Genomic DNA, 20,955 nt, shown 5'->3' with positions numbered 1-20,955 from the left:
GAAGCATCTTTGTCCCAGACATTCGGTCTGAATCTCCAAGCCAGCCAAGTGCTCCTGTCCCTCGCCTCTTGCCCCAAATCCAAGGTACTCTAAAAGACGGCTTTGGCCAGGTGTGGTGGCACACACCTGTAATCCCAGTGGCTCGGGAGGATGGGACAGGAGGATCTCAAGTTCAAAGCCAACCTCAGCAAAAGTGAGGCACTGAGCAACTCAGTGAGACCCTGTCTCTAAATAAAATACCAAATAGGGTTGGGGGTGTGGCTCAGTGGATGAGTGCCCCCAAATTCAATCCCCGGTGCCCTCCCCACTGCCCAGCCAGATTCCTCCTACCTGTATTGTTTTCAAATAGGTCAAACCTTGCCCCTGATGCCACTCTTCTGGGTTAACTCAATCTTGGACCCTCCCATGACACCATCCAATTAGACCTTTTCCACAGAAGATGTAGTACTCCCTGCCCTCAGCACCGTGCATCACAGAAGAAAGATTGGGGGCAGGAGGGAAGACGGAGCCTTCCTGAACCCCAGCCTCTACCTTAAGACCACTGCGCCTCCATTCTTGGCGTGCGAGGAACCACTCCTGGGGCTCGTCCCAACTGCGTCAGTCTCTGTTGTCTATTCATTCACTAGTCCTCGTGATGATCACAGATTGGCGGCACATGCGGTATGTTATTTTTCACAGGTGCTCTGGAGGAACAGAAAGGACCACACCCTGAAAAGCCCACAGCCCTCAGCTTCTAGTACCCGGCGCCTTTGCCTCTTTACAAGCCAAGCTTGTTGTAAGTGTAGACTACAATGAAATACTTTTTGGTCACTTCTCCCTGTCTTCCTCAGTGTGTCCTCACATCTCCAGCTAAACTCTCCAGCCAGTTACACATTGCCAAACCAGCCTGCCCCATTCTGTCTTGGCCACAGACAACGTTCCTCTTTTCAGTACACTCTGCTTTCTCAGCATCTGTGACATCTGTACCCCAGCTTTCTCCTACCCGTCAGGCTACTATTGGTCCCTTTTTCTTGGAACACCTGAAAAATCACGATTCTTCTTGGTTTCTGACCTTTGCCTGGGACACTTGTCACTCTACACATGATTTCAGGTGACCAAATCTACACCCAGACCTTTTACCAATCCAACTTGTTACATTCTTATGTCCCTGCGTGTTAATGGCATGTTAATGGCTTCATGTGGCCAACTCTACATAGGAACCCTCAGCCTATTCCCAGAGCCTCCAGAGGACACAACTTCTGGAGCACCTCCACTCAGATTATCCCTCAAGCCCTGCAATCAACAGGTGTCCCCACACCCGTGTCCCATGTCTCATGGTAGGCACTGCCACCCATACGATCTCTGAAGCCACAGACCTGGGAATGCTGCTCCATTTGATCACAACCAGCCCATTACTTCCCTGGGACTCTCTGGAAAAAGCCAACCATGAAGTCCACATCGGCGCAGATGCCAGGAAAGTCTCCTACGAGGGTTTTGTTGTTTGCAGAGATTCTGGACACACCTTGAGCCCAGGCATATGCCCTGGTTTGGGTAGCCCCCACCACAAACTCCAGGCAGAAGGCCTGGGCCCTGTAATATATCCGGGTGGTTGAAATCCTCAGTTGCTCTAAGAACTCAACAGACAGGACTGGCGCTGTAGGTCAGTGGTAGAGTGCTTGGTTAGCATGCGCGAGGCCCCGGGTTTCATCCAAGCACTCTGCAGAAGAAACAGCTAAGAAAACAATGATTGGATTAATGGGATGGTATCAGACTAAAAAGCTTCTTCACAGCAAAGGAAACAAGAGTGTGAAGAGAATATCTTAGCCACCCACACCTCAGATAAGGTGTCGATTTCCAGGATATACAATGAACTCAAAAAGCTTAACACCAAAAAAAGACAAATAACCCAATCAATAAATGGGCAAAGGAACTAAAAGAAGAAATACACACAGTCAGTAAATATATGTTCAACATCTCTAGCAATTAGAGAAATGCAAATTAAAACTACACTGAGATTTCACCTCACTCCAAACAGAACACCAACTGTCAAGTATATGAGTGACAATAAACATTGTTGAGGATGTGGGGAAAATACATTGTTGGTGGGACTGGAAATTAGTGCAACCACTCTGGAAAGCAGTATGGAGATTCTTCAAAAAACTAGGAATGGAACCACCATTTGACCCAGTTATCCCACTCTTTGGTATATATCCGAAGGAGTTAAACAGCCACATCCATGTTTACAGCAGCACGATTCACAATAGCTAGGCTATGGAACTAACCTAGATGCCCATCAACAGATGAATGGATGAGGAAACTGTGAGAGATTATACATATGTATATATATATATATATATATATATATATATATATATACACACACACACACATAACATTATTAATATTAGATTATATACGTAATATTACTATATATATATATATATATATATATATATATATATATATAACATTATATTACTCAGTCATAAAAGAAGAGTGACTTTTTATGACATTTGCCAGTAGACGGATGGATCTGGAGACTGTCATGCTAAGTGAAATAAGCCAATCCCCCAAAAAACAAAGGTTAAATGTTCTCTCTGATGTGTGGATGCCAATCTACATCAAAGGGTGGGAGGAATGGAAGAAGAGACATTCAGTGGTTTAGACAAAGGGGAATGAAGGGAAGGGAGTGGGGATGGGAATAGGAAGGACAGCGGAATGAATCTGACATAACTTTCCTATGTACGTACGTGAATACCCTCAAGTGAATCTCACCATTGTGTACATCCACAAGACTGGGACCCTAATTAGAATAAGATATATCCCATGCTTGTATAAATATATATAATATCAATATAGATTCTACTGTCATGTATAACTAAAAAGGACAATTAAGAATTTGTAAAAAAAGAATCTGCAAGTAAAAAAAAAATTAAAAATTAAAGAATGGTTGGGGAGACACCTCTCCGTGTCTGTGTTTGAAATAAGGCATTGCTGCATCTGCATCTTATTGTTCATCATCAATTTTCATGGCACTATTTGGACTGTTGCCTAAACACACGAATTAATTTGATTACAAGGTGTCATAGCGCGTCACAAATGCAACTCAACACACTTAGCAAGTATGCCTAAGAGCTGGTTCACCCGCATCAACTGACACAAATTGGAGCCATCTTCCGTTTTCAAATAACTGCTGTGCTGTATCTGATGAAGGTGCTGTACAACAGTTCACCAACTGTGAAAAGAACCCAAGCACAAGGGATCATCAGAAGAAATAAAGAATCTCATGTTTCATTAGCAAATGCAGGGTTTCTACATCAAAACTGCAACTGTAGAAATACAGAGATCTTCAAGGGTAGTGTACTGTTTGAAAACATGCATTTCCTGTGAAACGTTTTCCCCATTCCTTAGCCTAAGAAATCTGTACAGCACAGCAGTGAATGATGAAAACCTGCTTTCCTTCATAAGGAGGGGCCTCTCATTTCTGATTTTGGTTTTCCTCCTATAAAGACATGTCCTTTTCCACAGCTGCAGCCTAGGCTTTCCTCAGTGGAGCATAAGGTAACACTCATTGCGGGGGGAGGGGTGGTGCTGGTGGTGGTTCATCTCAGACTGACTAAATCAGGATCTCTGGGGACGGCGGCCCTGCATCTGTTCTTAAAATCACTCCACCAGAGATCTCATGCGCAGCTTGAGGCTGAGAATCCTAAACACACACTCCTCCTCCCCCTGTCTTGTTTTCAAATACAATCTTGAGCTTGAGGGTCTTGTTTGTTGTTCACTGATTTTTTTTTCCCCCAAAAGGTTGATTGGGTATCTTCCCTGTGGAGAGCTATGTTTGAGCCATTCATTTTATAGGCATATGTAGATAAATCTCAAGGAGTCAGGAGTGTGTTTATTCCACAAAGTCCCCTTTCCTACTTGATGGCTGAGGGGAGGAGGAGGGCCTCACAGGTGGTGAGGCCTCTGAATGCCGTTGTCTTGGAAACCGTGCTGCTGCTCACCTCCACAGGGTCCCTTGTTCAGGCAGGGGGCCCTGGAGTGAGACAACAGCCCTCCCCACTCTGATGTCTTCCTGGGAACAGAGGTTGAAGCTGAGAGCCGAGGTTGGTTACCAGGGAGACTGAAGCCGGATCCTTGAGATTCGTGAGTAAAAAATGACGTACATGGAATTTAGGACACAGGATGGATTATGGGAACCTGCCCCCAGTTATGGAATTGTGCTCATGATTGCGCAGGCATACTGGTGCACACACACAGTCATGTTGTGCACTCACCAGCACACCTTCTACCCAGACGTGCACAGTGCCACCGTCTGGCTGGAGCATCAAGTGCACATGGGGGATGCAGGAAATAGGCAGGAAATGTAGGCAGGACCCAGAAGAAGGAAAGAGAGAGAGCAACAGATTCTTTACTGTTGTAGAGAAACGACTGCACACCTTTCCCCCGTGACTAACTTCCACGTGTGCATTACATTTTTAAAAACATCTTTATTGAGGCATACCATGAAATTCATGCAACTAAAGGTACAATGCAGTGACGTTCTGTACATTCATGCGGTTGTGCAACCATCACCACAACCCTGTTTCAGAATGCTTCTATCCCTTGCCCCCAAAAGATTCCCTCATACCCATGTAGCAGTCAATCTCCATGACTACCGCCAGGCCCAGGAATTCCCTATAAACTGACTCATGCAAGAAGCGGACTTCCCCTCTCCCCACTCCCCGGGTTCTGGCCATTAGGAAAATATTTTCAAGTTTCAAACAAGCCATAGCACGTATTAGTAGTTTGTCCCTAAACTTTGCTCATTAATATTCTACTATATGGATACCTGAATTCCACTTTTTCATTTTTTTAATTTTATTTTTTCCACCTTTTATTTATACCTTCAACAACTGGCAGGCATTTAATTGTCTTCATCTGGGGCCATCATGAATAATACTGCCATAAGCATGGAGTACACGTTGTCTTAGCCTGTTTGCTGTTGCCAATATCCTCAACTTGGGAAGGTATAAAGGAAAGAGGTTTATTTTGGCTCATGGTTCTGAGTCGAGGTTCCCCATCTGGCCATGGCCCTCTTCCTGGCAGGGTCCCCAGGTGGAGTAGGGCATCTCGTGGCAGGGAGACATGGAGCATCAGAGAGGGTACCGTCCTAACTGGCTTTCATAGCAGACCCACTCTCCAGATCAACCCATTAACCTCTTACCCGATTCGTCCTAGACTAGTCCATTGGTGAGGGCAGAGCGCTCATCACCTCTCACAGGCCCCTCCTAAGATCTCAAAAATGGGGATTCAATTTCAACATGAATTTTGGAGGGGACAAACCACAGCACGTCTCTGAGTGGTCATGTGTTTTCCTTTCTAATGTATCCACGTTTCCACTTCTTTTTCTTACGTGACTGCGCCAGATAGAACCTGTGGAGAGAACAGTGGGAACGAGCATCCTTGCCTTGCTCTCAGTCTTACGGGAAAAGTGTTTGTTATTTCACTACAATATATAATGTCAGCTGTAGGTTTATGGTAGATGCTCTTTATAGGTTGAGAGCCTTTCCTTCTAACCATGTGGGGTTGGTTGAGAAATTCTTTTTCCATGAATGTGTCTTGGGTTTTGTCAAACGCCTTTTCTTTTCCTATCAAGATGATGATGCCGCTTCTGTCCTTTATTATATTAACATGGTGGAAGACCTTAATTGAAATTGGAATGTTAACCAATCGTGGATTCCTAGGAGAAATTTTACCTGGAAATGTTGCGTAACATTTTGTATCTGTTGCTGGATATGGTTCATGAATATTTTCTTTATTTTTGGTGCCACTGAGGATGGAACCCAGGGCCCCACACATGCTGGTCATGCGCCCTACCACTGAAGTACACTCCCGGCCCTGTAAAAATAATTTTTCTTTTTCAGTTTGCAACGGGGCCTCGCTAAGGTGCCCAGGACGGCTTCAAACTTTTGAATCCTTCGGCCTCAGTCTCCCAAATAGCTGGGATTACAGGTTTGCACCTCTACACCTGACTCGTTCATATTTTCTTCAGCCTTTTTGTGTTGATATTCATGGTGGATATCGGTCTGTCGCATTCCTGTGATGTCTCTGTCTGGCTTTAGTAGCAGAGTAAATGCTCTTCACCAAATGAGTTGGGAAATGCCCCCCAACCCCCCACCCTCTTCCACATTCTGGAAGCGTCTGCAAAGGATTGGTACTATTTCTTCTTTAAATGTTGGGTAGAATTCACCCCCAAAGTCACCTGGGCCTGACTTCTCAATTGTGGGAAGATATTTCTCATTTCCTCTCTCCGTTTCATAGGAATGCTCTAAATCTGTCCAGGTTTTCATCCTGTGCATCCATTGTAACCTTTCTCTGCCCCAGTGTTTTCTTGCCTGCTGGTACCTTTCATTCAGTGTCCGGTTTAGAATTTGACATGTCGGATGTCTGTGGACACCATGAGATTCCAGCTCCTAGCCTGTAGCTTTGGATAGTCTGATGTCTGAGACATCCCTTCCAGAACCCCTCCTACAACCCATCCATGGGTATAGAGACCTTTGTCTTGGAGGCGGGGATATGGTGCCATTCTCCACACAATCTCCTGCATACTTTGATTTGCTCTGTAGTAATGAATTCCTCCACAAGCCCTCCGTGTCTGCATGGAGGAGCCCCAACGGGGTTCCTTCTCACTCCTCTCACCCTGAACAAACCGCCCCACACAAGGGATCGATTGCCTGCTCCCTAGCCCATCCGTTGGTGCATGCTATGGTTTGAACCTTTTTGTCCCCTCTGAAACTGATGTGCAAACTTAAACCCCAATGTGGTAGTGTCGGGGTTGGGTGGGGTGGGCTGTGGCCTAACGGGAAGTATTTAGGTCCCCAGGGATCTGCCCTCATGAATGCATTAATTCTGTTAAAAGGGGGCTTGTGTGAATGGGTTTGGCTCCACTGCCATGAAAGGAACGACGTCCATCTCCGCTTGCCCTTCCACCTTCTGCCATGTGAGAAGAAGGTCCTCACCAGAAACCAGACGCAGGTACTTTGATCTTGGACTTCCAGGCATCCAGAACCATGAGAAATAACTTTCTCTTCTGTATTAATTGCCCAGTCTGTAGTATCTTGTTACAAAAGAGACTGAGACAGTGCCCAATCTTCCTCCCTGATTCAATGCTCAGTGCCTAAGGGCAAGGACCAACGGCGCCATTCTTCCTCATTTCCCCACCACAACCGTCAGCATGGCCTAGACTAGGGGGAGTTCAAGTGTGGAAATTGAACCCCGGGGGATTGGTTTAACGCTTGGTCGTCATTGGCATCACGGAGCTGGTGTGGCCGATGAACTGAGGATGGTGAGGCGAGGTCTGAGGAGCGTGACTCAGTGTGTGGGGAGTCAGACAAAGGCTTGCCTCTCTGGCCACCACTTTACAACCTCCACAGACTCTCAGCAACAAATAAGCATCCCTGCCCTGTTGCGCTGTGCTGAGGATTCAACAACACATCTTACCAAGACTTGGTCCTTGAAGGCATGAGGTGTCAGTAAGGTGACTTTGCAATAGCCATTACAAAGGGGGAACAGGTTCAGGTTGCCAGCTAGACTCCACCTTGCCTAGGCTTGTGTGCCAGTTCTGCCTCTTGCCGCCCAGGGGACCCTGGCCAAGCTCTCTACTGTGGGGCTGACATTGTTGCTAAGTGATGGGTCTGTGGTGGGGATAAAAAGAGCTAACATATAGAAACACGCAGGATACTGTCTGACACCTGGTAAAGAACCAGCCAATGTGCATCACCCTGTCATCCCTTCTGAACACTGCAGAATCCCCGTTCTAGGATTTAGGCCTTTGAGTTTCAGGAAAGAATTCGCCCTTCTTTATTTACCCTCTCCCTTGGAACTGGGAGACGAGATCCTGATCGGGTCAGTTTAGCTCTCAAGTTCTCTGAGGGGATCCCAAGTTGAAAATCTAAGAAACTTACCTGCTCTCAAGCCACTTGTGTTGGCAGGAGACGCGCAGACTTCTGCAGCAATGTAGTGCTGGGGCCTCCCTAAAAACAGACTGACACAAAGCAGAATTTGTTTTCGGCTCAGAGGAATCACATGGTCCGTGGCTGGATACACATCACGGGCTTCTGTAGGGGAAAATAGGTAGATTTAATCACTCAGGCTTCCTGAAATCAAAAGACAACGTGTCTAAATCCAGATACAGTTTTGAAATAACTCAGTGATGCTCTGGTTCTCAGGAAGCAGGCGGAAAACTGCTGTACACTTTCACCAAACCAGTGCACCGGGTGACAAGGAATGGCCCTGGACCCCTCAGCCAGGGCATCAGCGGCAACCAGCATGGGCTCCTACTGGGATCTGGGGACCCTGCTTCCAACCTCGCTGCCTGACTGGTCTGAATGCTGGTCCCACTACAGCACCTGAAACAGTGACCGGACAGGGTTCTTGAGCCCCCTTCTCCCCCATTCTGAATCTCCACAGTGCAGAGCTCCTCTTGACATGCTCTGGTCTGCTGGTCGGGGATCTCAAGGTCCAACAAGAAACAAACCACTATCGATCAACAAACCTGAATTCTAAAGTTACTTTCCTTTCATACACGTGTTTATTTGGTATTGACGATGAGGTACCCCATCAGAAAATCCTGCGCGGAGGGAATACTACTCAATGGTTAAGAAGCAGGGAAACATTTACTTACAGTTAGCTTATCATAGTCATAATAGTTTACACAGACAGTACAATAGTGAGCCACCAAGTTCCAATGCCACACCCCTTTCCCACACTTTGTTTAGCTGCAGATTCTCGAACCTGGATCTCAGTGTTGCGCACCGCCATTTCAAACAGCCCTAGCACTGCTCCCAGGAGGCAGTCGATAAAACGGCACAAAAGCACAAGGACATGAACAAGGCATTCACACTACATAGACATCTTATATCTTACTGACAACAAGGTAGGGAGCAAAGACGCAGATCCAGGCTGGGAAAGCGACAACATGCGGCATGAGAGCCATATGGGATGAGGTGAGGTCCACTGGTGTGCAGTCTGCCTTGCCCCAGGGTGCCCCACAGCGCTTCACAGATGACAGGCAGGAAGAGGAGGACCTCCCTGGGAGTGGGTCAAATCTCACGCCAATAGGAATCCATCCAGTCACAAAACTAGTCTTGGGACTCCTCCGACAACAGCTGACTGTCTGGTCCCCAGAAGGAGCCCACCCCCAGGAGCTGGCAACACAGCACTGTCTGAATCCCTTCAGGTCTCCGCCCCATGAAAGGGGGCAGGGGGCTCTCAGTTTTCTTCCAACCACTGCTTGAGCAGCCTCTGGAACATTCTCTTGCTTTCCTGCTGCTTCTCCAGTTGGCACTTCTCCTCTTGCTCCTGCTGCTGCTGCTGTGCCCCTTCTGGCAGAAGGCCAGACCGGTTGGTGCCCAGGCTGAGGGTCAAGCCGCTGAGGCCCTGCACTAGCGTTTCCCAGGAGGAAGGGTTGGGGGCCCCATTCCTCTCGCCAGAGAGCCCAGAAATACTCGGCCTGTGGCCCTGGCAGTAGCGACATTCACATCGGAACCGATTCTGAGCTCTGTCGCCTGTGGGGTAGACCCTGGTCTCCCTTTCCACTGGGTAAGGTGCCATGTGATCGCGGTGCCTGCGTCTCAGGTGACCCAGGAATGCTTTCTTCCTCTGAGGGAAGCCCAGCCGCTCCCAGCGCCGCTCCCGCAGGGTCTTCTCCTCCCTGTACTGCTGCTGGAACAGCCCCTCTGGCAGAGGGGCAGAGAGGCCAGGACCAGGACTGGGGTTCAGGCCGCTGAGGCCCATCATTAGCTGTTCCGAGGAAGAAGGCTGAGAGGCTGCCGCACCCTCCTGCGAGTTCTCCCCAGCGGTCACCTGGGAAGATCCGGAAACCAACGCTGGGTTCCATTTCTGGAGTGGATCCATGGGGGTCCAGTTAGAGCTAGAAGCTCCGCCCAGCCCGGGGGTCTAGCCGGGAAGGTGAAGCTGGAGGTTTTCGAATAGCTAAGAGGTGGCGAGGGAAGCGTGTGGCCAGAACACACCAGACTGCAACAAAGGGTGACAAGAGAAGAAAGAAAACCCGTGATTATTCATCTTACTCCACCTTTCTGTCCCTCCGCTTCCTAGGTGTAAAATGGGGCTGATGATGAGACCCACCTTCTAGGCTTCCTCCGAGGATGACATGAGATAACACATGTCCAGAGCTTAGAATGCTGATGGCATAGCATAAAGGTTTGAGAAATGGCACCACTGATTGCATCCATGAGGCATGTGATGTAACATGGAGAAACATATTGAACGAGGTTAACTCCGTGCAGATTCTTTGTAACCCAGGCTCAGGAACGATGATAAGAACAAGCAATGCCTGACTAACACATGCTCTTCTCATAAGCATTCGAATACTTTCATCGAGTAGACTTTCAGTAAATTGTACATATTTGTACCACGGTGACAACACACCCTTGGGAATTTCTGCCTTCACGATCAGTGGCTTTACATCTAGTTAAAAAGGCTGCTCGTACTGATGGAAATCATCTCAAAAGTCCCGATACGTGTAAATAAGAATTTCTTCTACTAAAAAACCAGGAAGTAAAACCACGACAATGCAAACAACACATGTAGGGGGGTAGGGGGGACGGCGAAGGGGGGGAGAAAAAAGAATGGTGAATCTCCATTAAATGGAAAACTGGTTGTTTGAAATGATCAATTGATACATCTTTAGCAGGAAGGGCAAAAGAGGGAGGAAAGAAGGTATAAATAGCAGGGATGGTAGAAGAGATTTCACTACAGACTCGGAGAACAAAAAGAACAACATGGTCAGACTGCAGTCAGCACCATGAAAATAAATGCTACACCTTAGTTGAAATGGACCAGTTGCTGGAAAATTGTAAGCCACCAAAATTCACCCAGGATGAAGTAGCGTAGACAGTCCTCTATCGTTTACAGAAACTGAACTGGTAGAAGAAAGAAAGAAAGGAAGGAAGGAAAGGAAGGAAGGAAAGGAAGGAAGGAAAGGAAGGAAGGAAGGAAAGGAAGGAAGGAAAGGAAGGAAGGAAAGGAAGGAAGGAAGGAAGGAAGGAAGGAAGAAAGGCTTTGCAAAACAATCTCCAGGCCCAGAGAGTCTTCCTGGCCAATTCTAACAAACATTCAATGAAGACATCACACCAATTGTACACAATCTCTTCCAGAAATCAGAGCAGAGGGAACACTTGCAAGCGATGCCATGAAGGTAGTACTGTACTGATACCTGGAAAACTTCAGACTGGTGCTTTATCAGCAAAAGCCCAAAATTCCTCAACAAAATACACAAGAGCTCCAACCCAGCAGTATGTGAAAAGAATCACAAACCACAACCAAGTGGGTTTCATACCGGGAATGCAAAGGTGGTGCTTTCTCTCGCCCAAAATCAACATAATCCCACAGAGGTTGAGGTCAGGCAAAGAAGACAAATGACAGCATGATATGAAGGTACGAAGGAAAGCCATTTGACAAGACACAAAATCCACTGATGATATGAAATCCTCTGACACACAGGGAATGGAAGACCACTTCCTGAACCTGCTAAAGGGTATGTGCCCCCAAACCTGCAAGGTCAAGAAATGGAATGCTTTCTCTGTAAGGCTGAGAACAAGGTCAGGGTGGTGACTCTCACCACGACTGTTTGGTGTCACCCTGGAAGTCCCAGACAGGGCAATGATGTCAGGAAAGGGAGCAGCACACAAATGAGAAAGGAAGAAATCAAATTGCCCCTTGGCGTAGATCTCATGACCGTGTATGCCACGTGGAACACCCCAACGTATCTCTGCTCAAACCCCTAGAACTAATAAGTGCATTTAGCAATGATGAAAGAGACAAGGTCAACACATGGAAAACCACCGTGAGCGTCACAAACTGAAACTGAAAAGCAACACGCAAGGGAATAGGTACGTACGAAACCAACGATAACAACAAAAAATTTACAGGAAGTGCCTGCGGAACACCTTAAGATCCTAATGAAAGAAATCAAAGAGGACCTAATTCGATGGAGAGAAACAATGTGTCCATGACGTGGAAGAGTCCATGTGGTAAAATAGTTAATTATCCCCAAGTTGTTCTGTAAAACTAATGCAATTCCCATCGAGATCCTAGCAGGAGTTCTGTGTACATACACAGTCTGATTCTGCGCTTCACCTGGAACGTCCAAATTTTCAAAAACAAGGATGAATTTGGGGAGGTCTTGCCAAAGTTGCAGTAATCAAGACTGCCATCTTGGAAAGGAGTAGACAGGTAGATTAACGGAAGAAAATACAGAGTCCGTAAACACACCCATGAAAATATGAGTTCTGATAGAAATGCGAAGGTGAATTCAAGAGAAGGGAGAATCTTTCCATTGAAAGTGTTGCATATCCGCGTGCCAGGATACCAACCTCGACCCCACCATTTTTATACACGGCTAACTGAAAATGGTTCAGACATCTAAAAGTGAAAAGTCCACTGGTGAGCCTCTCAGTAGACAACACAGGAGAACATCTCTGGAGCCAGAGGACAGGAAAGAGTAAGTCTTGAACGCGACAGCAAAAGCACGATCCACGAAAGAAAGAAAACTGATTAAACAGACTCCATCAAAATGTAAAACTGAAGCCAGGAACGACGGCACACACCTGTAGTTCCAGCTACTGGGGAGGCCGAGGGAGGGAGGATCACTCGAGCTCACCAGTTTCAGACCAGCCCGGGCAATACACAGAGACCCTGTCTCTAAAACAAAGGAAGGAATAAAAATTTCAACCAGCTTTGGCTTGGAAAAAGACAGTGTGTCGAGACGATGAAAAGCAGAGCTATGCATAAGGATCACAGATCTGACAAAGTCTTATATCCAGAGCATAGAAAGAAAGCGTTTGCAAAACTTACTGCTAAGAAAACAAAAAACCCCAAAGACTTGCATGTGAGCACGTTAAACAATGTTCAACATCATTAACCATCAGGGACCTGAACATTAAACCCGTGATGACAGTATCCCCTTACACAGTACTACGATGGTTAAACGAGAAGCACTGGAAGTACCGAGGGCCGGAGGACAGACTGAACAAATGGAACCCTCACACTTTGCTGGCGAGAAGGCAAAAGACTACAACCACTCTGAATCTAGAGTGATGCTTTCTCCTAAGCTAAACTTGTGTTCCCCTGAGGACCGAGGACTCCCATGCCTGCCTCTACCCTGGACCAGGAAAAACCTGGGTTCCCACAAAAGCCAGCACACGAATGTTTGCAGCAGCTCTTTCCTCAGATGAAAGGATAAACAAACTGTGGTGTCCACACAATGACAAGCTGCTCAGCATTCGAAAGGAATAGAGTATTGCTCTGAGATTCACCAAGATGTTGCATTATGCTAAAAGAAGGAGGCCCATATTGGAAGGCCACAGGCTTCCTGGTTTCAGATCCATGACCCTCTCTAAAACACACCACTGCAGGTCAGGGGAACAGATTTGTTTTTACCAGGGATTAGGGGTGGGGAGGTGTGTCTGCAAAGGGGCAGCAACAAGGAGTGTTGTGGGGGCAAAGGGCGAGTACACGGTCCTGATCGTGGTGGTGGCTACGAGCAGCTACACATGGGATAAAGCCTGCAGAACCGTACTCAAAAGAAAACAAAAATGTTGGTCTTACTGGGTGGTAGTTGAAAAACCCAAATGGCAGACTTTGCCACAAGGACATCTCTCTATATTTTCTCAATACACATGTCCTGAAGGAGTCTAAAAACGCTTCACATGCAATGCCAGATTGAAGCTTCAGGGCAGCAACCCAGGCTCTGTCCTTCTAGCCAACTTGGAAACCAAGAATCCACCGGTTTTCTTCAGAGCATACTGGCAATTGGCAATTTGTATTAACCAAGCATCAGAGCAGGAAACACAGAACAATATTAGAAATGTTTCAAATCATCTGACCTACAAACACAGACAGAGGTCCCAGAGAGAGTCTCCCTTAACACGTCAGTAAGTGAAAGCTGTTGTTTCTCAGGAGTTAGTCCAGTTACACCCTCTGGGCCATCGCCCTCCCAAATAAACGCTTATGTGTGAAACATCTGGAAACTGATCTTAGCCCCATTACCTCCCCAACTGATTTTTCACATGTCACAGGGACTCCCTCAGGATCATATTTCCTCATATGGAAAGGCGATTCTCGCAGAAAGAAAATCATTCTCACGAACACCTTTTTGTGTAGAAAAACCAAGCCTTTGGAAACATCAATTCACAACTGACCTGTGTCTTAATCACCCTTTGCTCTCCCTCTCTCCCCACACGGTTCCCGTGAACTATTTCACTGTCCTATCTCCAAACCACACCACAAGAAGGTCCTCGTGATCTTCTCCAGAGCCATCAAAGGCACGGGGGCCTAGAGAAGTCCCCTATTTGGGGGGAGGGGAGAAGCCGAGTCAATCACTGTGACTTCCCATCCTTCATTATCTTATTCCTTTTCCTTTTTTCCACAGTCCCTTGTCCCAGAGGGATAAAGATCTCATATCAAATGTCTGCTGCAAGCACCATGGTTCTGGATTTACTTCATCTTCACACCCAGCTTCTGAAGAGAAGGCAAGGACCACTGGACACGAATGAACCCACCAAGTTTACTGGTCTGAGCTCAGTTCGGCAGGTGATGTCCCTCAGCAACCTCTTTGCCCACGGCTCTGGTGAATCTTACTTGTCAGTTCGGCTAGGCTACGGTGCCCAGTTGCTCAAACATTCATCTAGGTGTTGTTGTGAAGGTATTTGTGGGGGTAATGAACTTGCACAGTCACTAGACTTTAATTACAGTCCACTGCCCCCATCACGTGAGTGGCCTTCAGCCAATGAGCTGAAGGCCGCAAGAGCAGAGACTGAGGCTTCCCAAGGCAGAAGCAACTCAGCCTGAAGACCACAGACGCTCTGCCCGAGTTCTCAGTTTGCTAGCCTGCCTGCAGATTTCAGCCTCAAGACTGCAACTGTCATGTGAAAGTCCAGTGGTGTCATCTGCCCTCTGGATTTCAGACTTGCCAGTACTCAAGATCCCGGGGAGCCGACTCCTTAAAACCCATCTATCCATGTGCAGATGGTTATAGATACACACAGATGCACAGGCACATGGACGTCCTATTGGTTTGGTTTCTCCGGAGAACCTTGACTCGTGTACCCACAACATACCACATCTTCCTGAAGTCCAACTCAAGAAACATTTACCGAGCTGCCATACTATCAAGTGCCAGGTGGATGACAAGATGCTTGACAGAAAACAGCCTCTGTTGACTTAGCGTCTTCCACGTGCCAGGAAACGTGGGCTGGGAGTTCCACATCCATTATCTCATTTGGTCTCATTTTACAAATGGGGAATCACAGGCCTACGGGGAGAAAGATGTCGGTGGCAGGGCCCACACTGGAATCTGGAGTGTGAGAGAGAGCTGGGGAGTAGTCTGGAGAATGGGGAGATGGGTTTGAACAGAGCAGATGGGACCAATTCATGGAGGACTTCCAAGCCACGCAGGAGCAATAAAAAGTCACACCCTCTGGGCACTGTCCTGGGGCATCCACCAAAGCAGAAGCAGCCCCAAACTACTGAGGAAAGAGCTGGAGCTGAACTGGATGGATCCACACAATAGAAGGCGAGGTGTGTTTATGGCTCCCAGATGGGGCAAACCACCATGCAATGGCCAGCATTCTGGTGAGGCCCAGAAGAATGGGGCGGAGAAAGAAAGGCTCCTGGGCTGGCCAGAGAATGCTAATGTGACACTTACATTCTTTTCTCTAGGGTTCCCAGCATGGCCTGGGCCCCGCCTTCCTCCAGTGTGTCCCACAGAGGCACTGGCAGTTTTAATCATCGGAAACTATATTGCTCCCTCAAATAAAATCCACAACAGTCACTGTATCAGGCAGTCAGCTTTAGACAATGAGTGAAGAGGAATGAGACCTAAGCAGAGAGGTAATTTGCCAACTCACAAAACAGAGTGAAGAGGAAGGGTGGGCCCAGGCCAGGTATAATCTGTGACCCACCAGTTTGCCACCCAGGATCATCTGTTGGAGCTCTCCTTTTCGGCCATATCAGTTCTAGGACTGACATCCATACATGCCAATGTCCAAGGACAGGAAGGCACTTTCTACTCTCTGTATCTCTGCTGTAGCAAGGGAGCAGACCAGAAGCCCCCACAGACATTCCCTCTGGGTTAGTTCCCCATTCCTCAGTCAGTGGGGAGCCAGTGGAATGGATGACCATGGCAGTCTTGGATGAGAGATTTTGGAGGGGAGTGGTGCCTTGGAGGACTTTCACCTCTTATCCACCCTTGGGGATTCAGCTTAGAAAGAACTTCCTCCAGGAGGCCTTCTCTGGCCTCTTCCCCAAGCCCTAGATGAGCTCACACAGCACCCTGAATTTCCCCTCTCCCAGCCCCAGCCCCACTCAGTTGGCATCAGATGGTTCTGCCTGTCTCACTCACTAGCCCAGAAGCCAACAGTGGCCAGCGACTTGGCAGAATTTGCCCATCACAGAGCCCCGACCCCAGTGGACGTTCACGAACAGCCTGCAAATGAAGTAAGAAGAATTTGGGGTCCTCCACAAATGTCTCACTCTGCAAGTAAAACCCTATACAATCCGTACTGTCCCGTGTTGCAAGGAAGCAAATTCCTGCACCACAAAGTTGGGTAATAGCCCTAAGACCACACATCTAAGACAGGGGCAGAATTCCATGCCATGTCTGTCTGACTCCAGGTGCGTGTTTCTCTTGGGGGCAGGGCACTGCCTCTGTGGATTATCAACTGGCATGGAAGCCCGAGTTACAAAGTAATCCTGCGGGGGGAAGAGGCCAGCCAGGAAAGTCCTGGAGGCTGGCCCACGTGTCCAGAGCTGGTCCAGGGATCAGGCAACTGTCACAGCCAATGTTTACCTTCCCTTACTGGTACCAGGCTCTGTTCTCGGTGCCTGGAATGCTGTCCTCAACAAAGCCTGCTCAAACCTCCTGCCCTCATCAGCTTGCATTCTAGCCCGGGTGAGCAGAAGGTAAATAGCCGAACAAGTAAATGCATACAGTGTGGGGGTGATGAGCACTGGGAAGAGAGCTGTGCTGATTTTGACGATCGAGACAAGGACACACGATACTTTTTCCAACTCTGCCTAATGTGATGACATATCCTTATAAAATGAGTTCATTTCAGTTCGGAAGAACTGAGTTCACATACTACTATCAACTACATAATACTATGATGGTTTTCCAGAAATGGCAAGACTCTACCAAAAATGGCTGAGATCCGTGCAAGGTCACTGTCTGCTGAAAAGCGTATGCCCACCTTATACAACGCCAGGGAAAAAGGAGTCTGAGTTCCAGACAATGCAGTGCCACGCTGCTGTTCTGTATCTTTGTCACCTGCACGGATTAGCTGTATTCTCCTCTATCAGGAAGAGAGGGGATAGTCTTGTCAGCGGCTCTGCTGCAAAAGAACATGGACATTAGCCAACACTCAGTGATGCCCGCTTTCCAGCATGAAAGAAGAAAATGAAGACCAATGAAACGTGGTCCTAGCATGGCATTTGGGATCTTCCTGTAGGTGGGCCCAGAAGACACAGACAGGGAACCACAGTGGGAGTTCAAAGGGGTGGGGGCAGGGAAAGGGTGAAGAGGAGGAGAGGCTGAAGCAGCAGGAGGAAGACAAGGGAAAAGTCTCCTCTTGCAAAGTGAAGAGCTCACCTGGTCACCCGGGTCACTGATCACTAGGTTCACATCGTCAATGCTGCTGATGCCATCGCGAGTGAGATCTATGCCTCTCACCTACAAGACAACAAAACCTGAATGGTGAGGTGTATTCACCTAACACTTCTTTACTGATGGCACACTCTGTTCAGCGGTCCCCTCAGTGAGGTACCCAAAGCAGCCATACCCAGAGAACAGAGCTCAGCCCCAGTAAGGAACATTCTAAGGTATAATATAAAGCAGAAGGGAAAAACAAAAAAAAACAAAAAAACCCTAGGTGCTACATTGTTACTAGAAACCTAAGAAGAGATTAGGGATAGAAGACACAATGCTTCTCACCCCATCTCCTCAGAATAAGCAGAAATTCAAGCACAGGACCTGCCACGCCAGCTCATTCACTATATATATATATATATATATATATATATATATATATATATATATATATATATATATATATATATATATATATTTTATTTTTTTTTTTTTCCCGCCCGAGTAACAGCTGGTCTGACAGTTCCTATTCCCAACGAAGGGGAATACATGGCTATTGTGCTCATAGTATATGGCTCTGGACTCTCTACTGTGTGGGGATAAAAGCCATAAACACTCTCTGCATGGACGGAAAATGAAGTTGATATACTTTCTGCATCCACTCCTGCACACTCTATCCTCCTTGCAGGATAAAAGTCCTCAGCAGGCTCCCAGTCTTTGGGGGCAGGGAGCCAAACTGAAGATGAGGAAGAGGACCTGAGCTGGGGGAGCTGAAAACTCAGAGAAGGCCCTGAGGCCCAGGTGGTCAGGAAGGGCTTCTCCATGGGCGTGATGCCCTAGGGAAAACGTAGGTTACCTATCCCTTACCTGACATACTCAGGGACAGAAGTATTTCAGAGTGTTTCGGGTTTTGCAAAATTTTCATATACCTAATGAGATTCTCTGGGAGGGGGAGACCCACTGAATTCATTTACGAGTCATACACACCTTGTATACAATACCCTAAAGATAGTTTCATATGATATCTTTAATTAAGGCGCCTGTGTGTATGTGTGCATACCCACTGGGGAGTGAACCCAGGGCTTCAGGCATGCTAAGTACACCCTCTATCACTGAGCTACCCCACCCCCAGCCACTCTCAGAAATTTTGGGGTTTGGGAGCAGTTCGGATTGTGGAGTGTCAGAAGACGGAGACTCAATCTGTATTATTGCCCTTACTTGCAGATGAGGTACGTGAGGATCAGAAATGTTCAGCCACTCACTCAAGGTCACGGAGCTAGGTTGTGATGCTGGCCATTTCTCCGCTAGGTCTGTTAAAATACAAATATCTCTGTACCTTTCATCACACCAATCTCTCCTCTCACTACTGTCGCCTGTTTCAGTTTCCATCCGCCATCTTATACTTACCCGTGGCTCTCCTTACCTTTAAATTCTCATAATCTGATAAATATCAAATACAGAGGGGGTGTTAGCACGGGATCATTACTCTAAGAACATAAATTTTCCTTGCAACGCACCAGAACCGAACATTTATCTTTAGTTTTTCTTCCACCCACACGCCGGGTCAACAAAATGGATCTGGGGCTTAGTTTTAACTCAGCTAGTCACACAATCCCAAGTCTGATTTCCAATGTAATGGACATCTGACTGCAAAGAGCATGACCAGCGCCTCCCTATGAAAATCATTCCCGGAGCATTTTCTCAAATGCCAGTGATGGTCCAGGCTAAGAGACACTTTGACAGGGAGCTGTTGGGATTCTGCTCCTGAAAACAGAGAACTGCTTCCTCTCTGGCCTTTCTCCCTGTTGCTGGTACCCCAAGAGGCTCAGCCAAGCAAGGCCACTCACTGGCCCTTCTTGGATAAAACTAACACTACCCTGACGCACGCAGGTCAACACACAAATGCAACACACCCCATAGGACCCTGTGAATCTAGGGAAACCGCAAGGGAAGTGCCAGTGGAAATCTGTCAGCCTATCATGACACCAAATTTCTGATCCCACCCAGGTCAACTGCCCAGGATCGGCTGCACTGCAGCCAACGGGACGACCAAAGATGCCCTCCCTCTCTGAACATCACACACTGCAGCTCGCATAGTGATTTGATGGAAAAGGTCCAAACACTTGCATGCGAATGCAGGAATCACAGAGCCTACTAAGAGCCTGCCTGCTTCTAAGTCACATCCTGAGCCCTCTGGCTCTCACGCATCCTGGGAAGACTTTCTCTGACGTTTCCATTTGGGAAATGTCGCCTTCCTTGAAATCACTTCAGAGATTTTTGTCTCCTATGGTGGGGTGGGAGATGAGGCGGAGTGGGAGGCGATACCGAGGAAACAGGTTATTTCTGAACCTGTTGAACACGGATTCGAGCACCCAGCTGCTTAAGGATGCCCACAGGAAGTTTCAGTCCTATTTCTCGGCTTCAAAACGCCGGGCCCCAGCTAGAGAAAGAGAAATACGCCACACGCAGACTGCCCACCCGCCATTCTGATAAGGACGAGATGGGGCGTCTGAGAAAAACAACGGTCCCCTCGGAAAGCGCCCTTCACGGCTGGCCAAAGGAGGACTCCGGTCCCAGGACCCACAGGCGCACCTGGCCTGGTCCAGGAGGTTCTCTCTGAGTCTCTCCCCCACCCCCTTCTCTTCTCCTTCTCTCACCCAGCCGGTGCCAGGGAGACTCTGTCTCTCCCCCTCGGCCTCCCTCTCTCTCCGTCTCTCGGGGTCTCCGGCTCCCTCTGCGTCTGTCTCTCTCCCAGCCCCCTCGCCTCCCAGTCTCTCTCAGTCTCTCCCTGTCTCTCTGTGGCTCCCACGCTCTCCGTCTCTCCGAGCCTCTCTCCCACCCGCTTCTCTCTATCTCTGTCGCTGGGGCTCCTTAGGTCTCGGTGTCACTCGGGCTGTCTCACGCGCGGTCTTTCTCCGGAGCGGGTCCGGGCGTCTGCTCGCCGGCGCGCCGCCAGCTCTCCTCAGCCCTGGTAACGCACCGCGGCGCTTGGAAGGAAAGGGTTAAGATCACCGAGAGGAGCCGCCCTCCGGAGGCTAGAGAGGCCGCGCCAGGGAAGGCGGGGTCTGTGGGCCTGGCGTGCGTCAGAGGGCAGGGACGCCTGGGAGGAGGAGAACGGGGACCTGGGTTCGCTGTGGCAGCTGCAGTGCGAGTCGGGAAGGGGACGGCCCCGGGTTGCTCCGCGGAGCGGCAGGGTAGGGGGTCGGGGCCCGCGCGTTCCCTCTCGGCCCCGCGGAGCGGCGGCGTCGAGGCCGCCCGCCGTCCGGGCAGCGCACCGCCGCGGGCCCTCGCGACCTCGAGAGCGCGGGTCCGGGACTTGGCGATGCTCG

At 48.4% G+C, this 20,955-nt stretch overlaps 1 protein-coding gene across 9 annotated transcripts; it reads right to left on the bottom strand.

The window, feature by feature from the left end:
- Window positions 1-2,463: 2,463 nt before the first annotated feature.
- LOC124098066 (protein FAM156A/FAM156B-like) lies at window positions 2,464-20,919 on the bottom strand. 9 transcript variants are annotated; one of them, XR_009227533.1, is made up of 7 exons: window positions 20,466-20,741; window positions 18,845-18,936; window positions 17,630-17,710; window positions 17,232-17,372; window positions 8,887-9,996; window positions 7,926-8,078; window positions 2,464-3,214 (listed from the first exon to the last, which is right to left on the bottom strand). XR_009227533.1 is itself a non-coding variant. In XM_046452659.2 (5 exons), the coding sequence occupies exon 5, from the start codon at window positions 9,874-9,876 to the stop codon at window positions 9,232-9,234; it is 645 nt and encodes a 214-aa protein (XP_046308615.1). In that variant the 5' UTR covers window positions 9,877-9,996; window positions 17,232-17,372; window positions 17,630-17,710; window positions 18,845-18,936; window positions 20,749-20,919; the 3' UTR covers window positions 8,529-9,231. The 9 variants fall into 9 exon arrangements, 6 of the variants coding, with proteins under 6 accessions (XP_046308615.1, XP_046308616.1, XP_046308613.1 ...); XR_009227532.1 differs by lacking the exon at window positions 2,464-3,214 and adding an exon at window positions 4,450-5,394; XR_006853460.2 differs by lacking the exons at window positions 2,464-3,214; window positions 8,887-9,996 and adding an exon at window positions 4,450-5,394 and having other exon boundaries at window positions 20,466-20,735.
- Between the last annotated feature and the right edge of the window lie 36 nt (window positions 20,920-20,955).

The sequence above is a fragment of the Marmota monax genome, unplaced genomic scaffold, assembly GCF_021218885.2.
Source record: "Marmota monax isolate L192 unplaced genomic scaffold, Marmota_monax_Labrador192_F-V1.1 WCK01_AAM20220418_F8-fsc00223, whole genome shotgun sequence".
NCBI classification, from domain to species: Eukaryota; Metazoa; Chordata; class Mammalia; order Rodentia; family Sciuridae; genus Marmota; species Marmota monax.
Note: the sequence above shows the minus strand (reverse complement) of the source record. Positions and strands in the feature narration are given on the sequence as shown.